At 42.0% G+C, this 12419-nt stretch overlaps 1 protein-coding gene across 1 annotated transcript in view; it reads left to right on the top strand.

Annotated features, from left to right (window-relative positions):
- The window catches only part of ABCC9 (ATP binding cassette subfamily C member 9), a 138392-nt gene that overhangs the window by 50696 nt on the left and 75277 nt on the right, over window positions 1–12419 (top strand). Inside the window, exons 15-16 of the mRNA XM_056134559.1 lie at window positions 1613–1685; window positions 3151–3256. Coding sequence (XP_055990534.1) covers window positions 1613–1685; window positions 3151–3256 — 179 coding nt within the window. The remainder of the gene's footprint in view (window positions 1–1612; window positions 1686–3150; window positions 3257–12419) is intronic.

Below are 12419 nucleotides of genomic sequence, written 5' to 3'. Positions count from 1 at the left end.
TGTTTTGCTCTCTGGGGTTCTTGTGATCATTTAATGATTCTGTGGATCCATATAATGTTTGTAGATCCCCACCTGCCTATTTATTGGCAAAGCATTTTCCACATGTGGCTGTTTACATATCTCTTCCCTCCCCCCATGAGAAGGGGCCCACATGAGCCACATCTTCACCTGATTGACTGGAGTAGTTTATCCCAGTGTTGCAGATCACAGGGACTTGTGGGAAGACCTCTGTGCCTTTTTCTCGTTTTTCATTTTTCTGGTTGCCAGTGGAACTGGCCACGTTTTCACCACATATTGATCACTTGAACTTCCTCTTTTGTGAACCGTCTGTTTTTTTATTATTACTTTTTAAATTTTTATTAGTGAAACACCATGAGGTACAGTTGTAGACTTACAAATTTTTGTGCTTGGGTTTCGATTATACAATGCTCAAATACCCATCCCTCCACCAGTGCCCATTTTCCATCACCATGGATCCCAGTATCCCTCCCACCCCCATCCCCCCCCCCAGACCCCCCTGCCTCTGTGGCAGGGCATTCCCTTTTGTTCTCTCTCTCCTTTTGGGTGCTGTGGTTTGCAAAAGAGGCATTGAGTGGCAATCATGTTCGGTCTATGAGAGTAGACTATAGACCGTCTGTTGTTGTTTTTTTTTTTTTTTTTTTTAGCTATCCGTTTTGTGAAGGTGAGCAGTGGGTTAGGCCACACCAGCTGTACTTAACAGCTAGTTTCTGACTGTGCTCCGGGGTCACTCCTGATGGTGTTCAGGGTTGGACCTGGGTTGGTCATATGCAATGCAGGGACCGTAAGGACCTTAAGCCCAGGACTGTCTCCCTTTTTAAACAAATTCTGGTGATTGCTACTTGGTAGATATCTATGGCACAAACCTCCTCTCCACCCTGATCATTTAACTTTTTCTCCTCCAGATTGTATTAGAAGTTTTAACTTTTAGTGTAGTCTAGTATCCTTAACTGTGCCTTTATTATTCATGTTCTATGTTTTCTCTTTAAGACCATTTTTCCTAACAGAGTTCATAAAAATCCTTTGCAGTCACTCCTAAAATCTTTGGAACTGTGCCTTTCACTTTCAGTCTTTATTCTGCCTGGAATGCACTTTGGGGTAGGCTATAATGTGGGCATGTGATTTGGTAGAGAAATCAGTAAGCAATGATTTAGTTGTAAATTTAACAGCAGAAAATTCAGTAGTGGTCATTTTTCTAATTTTTCAGTGACCTGTAGTAATTTATTTTTTACCATGATGCCCACTCACCCATGGTCCTGTAGTCACTGACCTTCAGGATAGCCCAGAGATACCTCAGAGATCTTTAGACACCTGGATTGATTACTGACCTTTATGTATTTTTCTCTCATTTATTTGTTCTACGTTCCACTGTTAAGAGTGTTATGGCTTTCTGCTAAACATTGGCATCATCTAAAATAAGTTCCTAAATTACACCTTTATTCTTTTCTTGTAAGTATGTTAGCTATTCTTGGCCTGTGGGGAGAAAGCCTTGTAGTAGTGCTTTAAAAGAAAACTTTATTGTACTTGAGATTTTTTTCAAACAACTACACACATAAGAATTTTAGAGACTGATTTATGTATTCTTATTTTCTAGGTCACAAATGGGTATTTCTCTTGGGGCAGTGGAATAGCTACATTATCCAATATAGATATTCGAATTCCAACAGGTAAGATGTGTCACTTACTTCTGTAATTGTTAATGTTCACCACTATAGATTTGCAAGATAATTGAGTCTATAAAAAAGACCTTGTGGGGCTGGAGCGATAGCACAGCAGGTAGGGCTTTTGCCTTGCACGCAGCCGACCCTGGTTCGATTCCCAGCATCCCATATGGTCCCCCGAGCACCGCCAGGAGTAATTCCTGAGTGCATGAGCCAGGGATAACCCCTGAGCATCGCCGGGTGTGACCCCCCCAAAAAAGAAAAAAAAACAAACAAAAAAGACCTTGTTGTTGTTATTTGTTTGTTTTTTGGGTCACCTCCGTTGGTGCTCAGGAGTTACTCCTGGCTCTGCCCTAAGTGCTGCACTACCACTCTGGTCCTTCTTTAAAAAAAAAAAAAAACTTTTAAAAGACATAAATATTATATCACATGAAGCTCAATAGCCTGGATGAACAGTGAGAAGTCCATTTGAACTGGTTGTAAATGAACTCGTTTTAGTCCATTTGCTGATTTATCTTATGGCAAAAATGGAAATATCTGACTTTTACTTTTATCTGAGAAAGGATTTAATGAATGCTTTTGTGAAAAACAGATTTTTTTAACTATTTTCTTTCCCAGAGGAAGAGACTGATGAAAACGTTAGTATAAATGAGACCTAAAAATGCAGTAAAGGGCTGGAGCGATAGTACAGTGGGTAGGGTGGTTTGCCTTGCATGCAGCCAACCTGAGTTCGATCCCCAGCATCCCACATGTTCCCCTGAGCACTGCCAGGAGAAATTCCCGAGTGCAAAGTCATGAGAAATCCCTGTGCATTGCTGGGTGTGACCCAAACAGCAAAATGCAAAAAAAAAAAAAAAAGGCAATAATTTTTTATTCCAAATGTCTGGGAATTTGAATGAGATTGTTTGACTTGGTCTCATGGTCAAGAGCTTGATACTTTTCCATTAGGCATGCAATTTAAAGACAAAAATTAGAGAAGCTATCTTTCAATGGTGTCTTCAGACACCATTAGGCTACACTAGCTTGCGACAGGGACGAATGGAGATGTTACTGGTGCCTGTTTGAGCAAATTGATGAGTAACAGGATGTCAAGAGATCAAGTGATCAAGTGATCTTTCTAACAGCCCAATAATTTTTTAATCACAATTACCTATTTCAGTAAAAAACTGCCTGTCAGCCTGAATGAACTTCAAATTCATTTGAACCTTATCAACCTGAATAAGGTTAAATTTATCTAGATGATGTAAGCAGTTATTTATTTCATTGCACACTTGACTGATGTCAACTGTTCCCATGGTTTGGAAAATAATAAACCAAGATCACCTGCCTATTTAAAATTGCATTCAATTGTTTCGAGTCCCTATGGTTGGAGCTCAGAGCTGGCCAGTGTGATGCATCGGACTTTTCTAAAGGTGCTCTGATTCTGTTTGCCTAAGACAAGTCTGCCTCATCCATTGCTTCATCTCTCTAGGCCAGTTAACCATGATTGTTGGCCAAGTGGGATGTGGGAAGTCCTCGCTCCTCCTGGCCATCCTCGGTGAGATGCAGACCCTGGGAGGAAAGGTCCACTGGAGCAAGTACGTGCACTTTTCATTGATCTCTGCAGCTCTTTCTTGTTTCTGTGATCTTCCAAGGGGAGGCACGAGAATAGCAGATTCCCATGTGAAGAAAAATGGCCAAGAAGTAGGTTCTACTGAAAAAAAATTGAAATAGAGCCAGACAGATAGTACAAGGGTTAAGGCGTTTGCCTTACAGGCAACCTGGTTTGATCCCTGGCACTGCATATGGTCCCCCCAGCAGGAGTTATCCCTAAACACAAGGTAAAGAGATAATCCCTGAACAAAACCAAAACAAACAAACAAACAAATTAACAAAGCTAAAATTAAAATAAGTGGGAAACTTAAATGTCATAAATTTAAAATAGCAATTTGGTTTTGGAGGTTCATCATAGGGTAAAAGGGCATTTGGCTAAGATAAGCATCAGGCTGGAATGATACAGAATTTCAACATTTGGGGTAACACCCCAAATAATAGTGAAAAATTCATCTTCTAATAAAGGAAGATATGGAAAACTCACCCTCTTTATAAAATCTGCATATAGTCTGAGTGGTTTGATATGCAGAGAAGTATCTGAGACTTATTTATAAAATGTTCACAAGGGATGGATAAGAGGTATCAGCCATTTCTCTTCACACCCAGTAAAAACAGACATTACAGTAGCTCTTTGGAGATGAGAATTGGTCAGACATGCAGGCCTGGCATCTTCGAAGACAGAGGAAAGGAAGTGCCAGGCATGGAACTTTGGGTATTTGAATGGTTGGCTTGGGGTCTTCAAAGCACACTGTGGAAATAAAATGACTGAATCATGTTACTAGTTTATAATTGTGTGATAAGGGATTGATATTTCTTTATTATTAATTATTTTGTTTGACTGACCTAGGAGATATCCCAGTTGCAGGTTCTAAGAAATTAGTTCCAGTTTTCACTGGATAGTGGTTCCCAAAGTGTGATTTTGTTCGCGGGCTCGTTGGGCAGTCTCTGGAGATATGTGATGTTGTTGCACTGTGAGAGTAGGCTGATCTTTTCTATAGGGTTGTGATGTTGTTTCTTACCCTACAATGCAACAATGCATTGGGAATCTCCCTCTTGCCCCACCACTCATGCATGCACCATGGAGTAATCTGATTTCTCATGTCAGTTGTGCCAGGATTCAGAAACTTTGCTCTAGGCCCATAAATACTCATATCATTGGATGCCCACTACAGGGAATTCTGCTGTGTGTGTGTGTGTGTGTGTGTGTGTGTGTGTGTGGCGGGGGGGGGGGGGGGCTGCTCTTTGTTCGTACAGACAAACTTCCAGAATGAGTAAAGACTAGGCATGGATAATTTTTAGAGTAGACTCATTTTAAACTCAGAGTCTCAGCTTGGGCGGGGGGTGGGGCGGGTAACATTCAAACTAGAAACGGTAGAAATATGAATCTGGTATCACTGTTGAGATAAGGAAGTCGAGGGTTATGAGGATGGAGACATTTATTCCCGAGCTACCGTAGTAGACAGTGGACATGTCTGTTACCTGAATGTCCAGCAAGGAGCTGGACATTGCTCCCTGTGCTCTTCTTCACAGAAGCTTCCTGGGGGTCACTCTGGATAAGATGACTTCCACTGTCACCATCCACCTTAGGTGTTGCTCGGTTTTGAGAAGCAGATCTTACTGGCTGACTAAATTATGTTGTGTGACAGGTATATCCCCAGTCAGACCATTTGGGTTGGGCTTCATGCTAACTCTTGTGCTGTCAGGATGGATGAGAGATGGTGACAGATAGCTTGAGAGCTTCTTTTCATTCCTTTTGGATATACTCCTGGTTTTCTCTAGTGTGGCTTTCAATGGTAAAGCCTTGCTCAACCTGGACCAGAGAGATTCATATTATTATTAATAGTCATTTCCAAAAAAACAAAAAACACTGTCCTCCCATTGTTCATTGATTTGCTCGAGCGAGCCCAGTAATGTCTCCATTTTGAAACTTGTTGTTACTGTGTTTGGCATATCGAGTACGTCACGGGTAGCTTGCCAGGCTTTACCATGCAGGCAGAATACTCTCAGTAGCTCGCTGGACTCTCTGAGAGGGGCGGAGGAATCGAACCCGGCTCGGCCAGGCCGGCTGCGAGCAAGGCAAACATCCTACCACTGTGCTATCATTCCAGCCCAGTCATTTCCATTTTGGATAAAAAGATGACAGGGAAATGATAAAGAACTTTCTAGAGTCTTTCTAGAACTTTCTATTTTATTTTATGTTCATAGACAAGAAGCATATATGTGAGGTGCATCACAATCTACAATCTAAGCAAGTAGTTTTTTAAAAACTTTAAAGTAAAATTGACATAGTATCATAATGCTTGAAATGCAAGGATATAAAAAAGAAAAATAAAGCCTATAATCTGAGACATTGTTAGACATAAATGCATGCGTGAGGAGCTGCTTATTTTAAAAATATAGATCACAAAGACAGCTGGTCTTTCTGGAACCTAGGCAGTGAGGAAAACAGGAGGAAGAAAACCCATATATTTCATCAATAGGAGCTAACATTTTTTGGGGAAAAAGCTCTCCTAGAGATTCTAATCTAATGAGTTATGACTTACGAAAAGCTAATATTGGAGCTATCTAGTTGGATATCTCTAATTCCAATATCTGCTTTTTGTAAGTAATTATTTACAAAAGAGGATATAGGCCTGAGAAAGGCTTGAAGATAATTCTGGCACTGGGGTCAGAAAGTGCTCAATAGACTGGTGCTCATGCTCTTTGCATGTGAGAGGCCTGGTTTGATCCCTGGCACCACATGTTCCCAAGCATAAAAGCAAGAAGCACCGCTGGGGGTCACAAAAAGAGAACGTTATTATTTTTTTTAAATATCTCTATACTTTGGGCTGGAGCGATAGCACAGAGGGTAAGGTGTTTGCCTTGCATGCAGCCAACCCGGGTCCGATTCCTCTGCCCCTCTTGAAGAGCCCGCAAGCTACCAAGAGTATCTCGCCCTCATGGCAAAGCCTGGCAAGCTACCCATGACAGATTCAATATGCCAAAAACACTAACAACAAGTCTCACAATTTGTTGTGAGACGTTTCTGGTGCCTGTTGGAGCAAATCAGTGAACAATGGGAGGACAGTGCTACAGTGCTGTTCTATACTTTATCCTAGGGAGAGGGGTTATCTCATAACACTCCTCAGGTGTCTGGAGGCCTCTGAATCTCCCCAACAAAGCTCACAGCTCAGTGCGTCATGGGTGTGGTGCTGCCTGGGTCCCAGGGTGACAGGGATTACTTTGGCCTAAGGAGCCACATCCACAGGTGTTCAGAGCACTGTTCCATGCCAGTGATTGAACTGGGGCTGGTTGTATGCATGCAAACACCTTCTCTCTCTCTCTCTCTCTCTCTCTCTCTCTCTCTCTCTCTCTCTTTTCTCTCGCCCCTCACATTTTTAATTGAGGTAATAGATCTAAGGAGTGTAAATGTTTGTTTTTTTAAGTAGTTCGATGTTATTATACTGTGTTTACCGTTAATGTACCAATATCCTGACTACTTACCGTAATGCCCTTCCCTAAAATTCACTGTTTATGAGATCTTGTCCTGTGAAACAAAAGCCTTACCTGCTGTATTATCTCTCCTGCTCTGGATGTATTTGCGTGACAAGCTACCGAGAGTATCTCGCCCTCATGGCAGAGCCTGGCAAGCTACCTGTTGACGTATTCAATATGCCGAACACAGTAACAACAAGTCTCAAAATGGAGACGTTACAAGGCCTGCTCGAGCAAATCGAGGATTCTTTCCATTTCTGAAAAAAAAAAATAGTGAAAGAAAAAAAGTCTCTTCTGCCTGGTCCAATAAGAAAGGGCAATAAGATGCAAAGCTTATTAGAAGTTCATTATTATTGAGGATTATTATTATTAGAGACATATAAAAGCAAAGTTAATTTAGAAATGGTTGCTGTTGCGAGGTGATTTACAAAAAAAAAGCAAAGCCAAGAAGTTCTTTACTTCAGCACTCTGAATTGTACAATAGTTTTACAGCCCAAAGCAAAATAAAAGCAGAAAGAATAAATTTCTAATTTCTAGAAAGACCTGCTTTCACCCTTGTGCCATTACCTATATCCCTAGTTGCATGAATTTGTTTTTCAACGTGTTCTCCAATAGCAGGGACAAATCCTTTGTCTCAGTACTGTGAGAAATACTTACTTTGGGGAGGAAAGTACTTCCGCTGTTCTTAGATACACCTTCCCGTGCAAAACCTGGCTGACAAAGATGTGAAGACATTTCTTCTAGGAAAATGGTACTCTTGAGTGCATCTTCTCTGTGGTAGCCCCAGAGAAGAAAAGTGAGAAAGGAAGGCAGGATTGAAAAATTCCCTCAGAGGGATGGGTATTTGATCACTGTATAATTGAAACCCAAGCACAAAAAATTGTTAAGTCTACAACTGTACCTCATGATGTTTCACTACTAAAAATTAAAAAAAAAATTCCCTCAGACTGTCAGAATGCCAGAATTCCTCCCTCTTGCATCTGGGTCGCCTCTATTTGTTGAGAAGTAAATGTTTGGCCGGACTGAAGTTGTTCATTCCGAGTTCTTGATAAACTTTCCTTCCTACTGATATCTCAGGCACGAGAACCGCGGGCTGCTTCCAGAATGGCGGTCTTCATGTGAGACTGTCATTATTGTGGATTTCACTCTTTCCCTTTCTTACACCATCGACCTTTCTCCTCTCAGTGTCATCTGACCTGCTATTCCATTTTCAGCGTTCTGGTGTAATCAGGTTAAGAGTAGAGTGATTGGTTCTATAAGATGATAAATTGAAGAATCACTTCTTTTCATGAGCCTTGAGAGTATTCCTTGAAGTCTGTTTTCCTGGATCAGATATCACTATCATTATCACTATCCTCCCATCGTTCATTGATTTGCATGAGCGGGCCCAGTAATATTGTGAAACTTGTTACTGTGTTTGGCATATCGAATACGTCACAGGTAGCTTGCCAGGCTTTGCCAGGCAGGCGAGATACTCTCAGTAGTTTGCCAGGCTCTCCGAGAGGGGCAGAAGAATCAAACCCGGGTCGACCGGGCTGGCAGTGCACAAGGCAAACACCCTACCTGCTGTGCTATCACTCCAGCCCAGGATCAGATATAATACAGCAAATTTGCACTCCGGATCTCCCTCCTAATACTTTCCTGATTTAAGTTTGCAAAGGTCTCTCTTTGCATTTCCATAAGGGATTAGCTATGCTGCCTGAAAGTAGCTAGGACACCAAATTTGACTTTCCCTCTGGAAGGAATAGACAACACATCCTGCACACAGCGAGGGGCTTTCTATTCTCTTTCTATTCTCTTTGCTTTTGCTGGGGTCTTCAGTGCTGATGATTCTCACATTCATTAGTGGAGGATGATTCTAGACTCAGACCCAGGTTTTCCATGCAATTGGATTAGACCTGATATTGCCACTCAGAATGAATAGCTTATTTCAGAAGCACAAACAAAAAAAGTGATTTTCCACAATTGAATTTGATTATATACATTTGCTATGCGAGAGGGCTGGAGAAACAATCTCTAGAAGTTACGGATTCTAACATTGCTCATGGGAAATGCAAGATTTGCTCATGGATGACTATCTAAAAATGAATCTCTACCTGTCAACTGCCTTTTCTTCTCATTGTTGTTGTTTCAAGGTCACAGCCAGTGGTGCTTAGGGTGTACTCCTGACTCTGCACTCATAGATCACTCCTGATCTATGGGTGCCAGGGATAGAACTCCAGTCAGCCACATGCAAGACAAATTCTCTGCCTACTGTATTATTTCTCTAGCCCCTGACTATTTTACTCCTCAAAGAAAATAAACACTAATTTAACAAGGAACCGTCTTTAGCAGTAAGACTCCATCTCCTGCTGTCTTGCCTTTATTCATGATCTTTCTGCATTAATCAGTCTTTCTTATAGAAGTCTTTTATTCCTAATTTTAAAATTTCATTTTCATTTAAAATTTCATATTCATTTTATTGTCATTAAGGTCACAAGGTGACAAGTTTTTGCTTTCGGCTACAAAGTTATACCTCCACCACCACCCAAGTTCATTTTTTGTTTTCCACATTCCATTGTCCACCATTTAAAAAGTGGTCTCTTGGGGCTGGAGCAATAGCACAACGGGTAGGGCGTTTGCCTTGCCCGAGGCCGGCCCGGGTTCGATTCCCAGCATCCCACATGGTCCCCTGAGCACCGCCAGGAGTAACTCCTGAGTGCAAAGCCAAGAGTAACCCCTGTGCATCACCAGGTGTGACCCAAAAATAAATAAATAAATAAATAAATAGTGGTCTCTCAATGGAACGTTGTGTGACCGAAACCAGTCATGGACAGCTCTGTGATGTTCTGTCTCACAGTGATTCAATTAAAAAAAAAAGTGGTCTCTCAAAACTATGGAAAGCATTTCTCTTTTCAAAAATCACCTCTCCATGCTTAATGTCCTTAATTTTGTTTCTTCGATTGTAATTTTGTTCTTCCTTGCAATCATGCTGAAAATGTTTCACCATTGATTGTTTCACCATGATTTAAATCCAAAACCATGCTAATTTTTTCTCAGCCCCACTTTGAAACTATATATGAAATTGTGCTCCATTTATTACTCCTTGAAACCACCTCAGATCTTGATCACCTCTGATTAAAAATGTCAGTTTCACACCTATCACATGTAAACCATTGATTTTGGTCTTGGAAATCAACAGCTAAACCAGGAAAAGCAGGTCTCTGTTCTCATGAACCTTAATGTTGGGCAGATGAAGAGAAAGTAAGAAAATCACTGTGTGATTGATTACATTTTTTATGAATGCCAGAAGAACAGAGATTCAGAACAAGAAAGAGATGAGCTAAATTGAGCCTTGAGTCTGCAAAGACTTTTTGAGGGGAATAAAGACTGGATTCCAGGTAGGGCAACATCAAGGTGGTGAAAACCAGGAGCTGCAATAAAGTGCATCTGGAGGGTGGAAGGATACTCTAATTTCCCTTCGCTCTTCCCTCTAGTAACCGCAGAATCTTCTGTGTTTATCACTTAAATTGCATCTTTGGCTTCAGATGCTTTCTAAGCACTCATGACATCTGTTATAAAATTCAGGCCAAGATCCTTCTTCTGAAAACCTAACAGCTCTTCTGAAAAGTCTTAAACTGTAGATTAAACACAGCCAAACACTGAACTCAAAACCCTCACGGCTCCCAAGCCTGCTTCTCCTATATCTTGGTAGGTGCATGTCCCAACCCCCAGAATTCACCTGGGAGACACCCAAATTAGATCCCAGAAATTCAGCCAAGACCTTCCTACCTCTGCCTTTCCATCCCACTCCACCCCTCGCGCCCCCCGTTGCTTGCTTGTGAAACCCATCCTATCTCTTTCTTGTCTGTCCTTACATTTTTCAGTCTATTTTAATTCCCTTTTGTTCAGCTACTGGCACTTTTGTGAGCAACCCACTTTAACAATTCTCTCACCTGTCCTCACACTGTAGCATTATTTTATTGTTTTAACTTGAAGATTGTAGTATTCTCTTTTTTCTTATAACTTTTTATTGGTTGGCCAAAGCAGACAAGAAATATTCAAAGTGATAGTACAACGGGTAGGGCTTTTACCTTGCATGCTGCCAACCCAGGTTTGATCCCCAGCATTCCATATGGTACCCTGAGCACTGCCAGAAGTAATTCCTGAGGGCCAAGAGTAATCCCTGAGCATTGCTGGTGTGATCCAAAAAAGCAATATATATATATATATATATATATATATATATATATACATATATATATAAAACACACACACATATATATATACATATATATATTCAAAGCCTCTTCTCACTGCATCAGAGACTTTCTTGGTCTGGCCCTTCTAACTTGTTTTCAAACTCAGATCCTGCCACTGACCCTGGGCATTCTGCCCTAGTGACACTGGCCTATGGCCTTCCAACACAGGCAGGCTTTCCCTAGAGTTGTGCCTTCTCTCGGCTTGCTAGTGTCAATTGAGTTGTTAATTTGACTTTTGTGCTTTTTGGAAATTTTATTTATTTATTTTGACCGAAACCTGGACTGGAGCGATATCACAGTGGTAAGGCGTTTACCTTGCATGCAATCAGCCCGACCGAGCTGGGTTCGATTCCTCCGCCCCTCTCGGAGAGCCCGGCCAAGAGTATCTCTCCCACACGGCCAAGAGTATCTCTCCCATACCAAGAGTATCTCTCCCACACGGCAAAACCTGGCAAGCTACCCACAACGTATTCGATATGCCAAACACAGTAACAACAAGTCTCAAGATGGAGATGTTACTGGGCCTGCTTGAGCAAATCGATGAAAAACAGGAGGACAGTGACAGTGACCGAAACCCATCATGAACAACTTTGTCACTATGTATCTCACGTTGCTTTAATTTAGTTCATTTGACTTTGTTTTTGTTTGTTTGTTTTGGGGGCCACAACTGGCAGTGCTCAGGGATTCCTCTTGGCTCTGCACTCAGGAATCACTCCTGGCAGGCATTGGGGGGTGTCCACAGTGCCAGGGATCATAGAAGATGGGGCCACATGCAAGGCAAACCCCCTCCCGCTGTGCTATCGCCCTTCCCTAATGAGAAGCCTTCTCTTCTCTAGTGGCACTGAAGTGCTCTGCCTCCTGGTACCTCTGCATTTTGTTTAGATAACAAATGGGGTGAGTCTCCGCATGAAACAAGACACCCTAACGTCAAAGCTCTCGTGTGGTCTGTTTCATGTCTAACCTAGTTCCTGGATCATCTCCATTTCTATTTGTAGATAAAAGCTCCCCTCCCCTTCACCCTCTTCCTCTCCTCCCAGATAGTATCCAAACCTCTCCCCCTTTCGTTTATGAAAAATATCTTCAGACATTTTTCTCCAGTCCCTCATATTCTTCCCTCTTCTCTGTCCACTGAGCTGTTCGTTGGTTGTCATCTTACTCGGTTTCCTGGCAGGCTTGCTCTATCTTCCGTCTTCAAATGATCTTCTTGGTTTGTTGGCAGAAAGCTCACAATCCCATTGACCGAAGCTTTAAGCCTGGCTGCTGCTAACTCTTCCTTCACCATTTGAAAAGAGTGATGGTTCGTGGGGTGTCTTTGGCCCCCCTCTTTCCTCCTCTGCCCACACCCGCTGGGGTATCACATCGCTTGGTTGTCGCACATCTCACTCTGCCTGTTTCTGCAGTCGCCTTCACGAGCACCCTCCAAGGATGCGCT

The sequence above is a fragment of the Sorex fumeus genome, unplaced genomic scaffold (assembly GCF_029834395.1).
Source record: "Sorex fumeus unplaced genomic scaffold, SorFum_2.1 ptg000100l, whole genome shotgun sequence".
Taxonomy (NCBI): domain Eukaryota; kingdom Metazoa; phylum Chordata; class Mammalia; order Eulipotyphla; family Soricidae; genus Sorex; species Sorex fumeus.
This window is presented reverse-complemented; position numbering and strand designations above follow the sequence as displayed.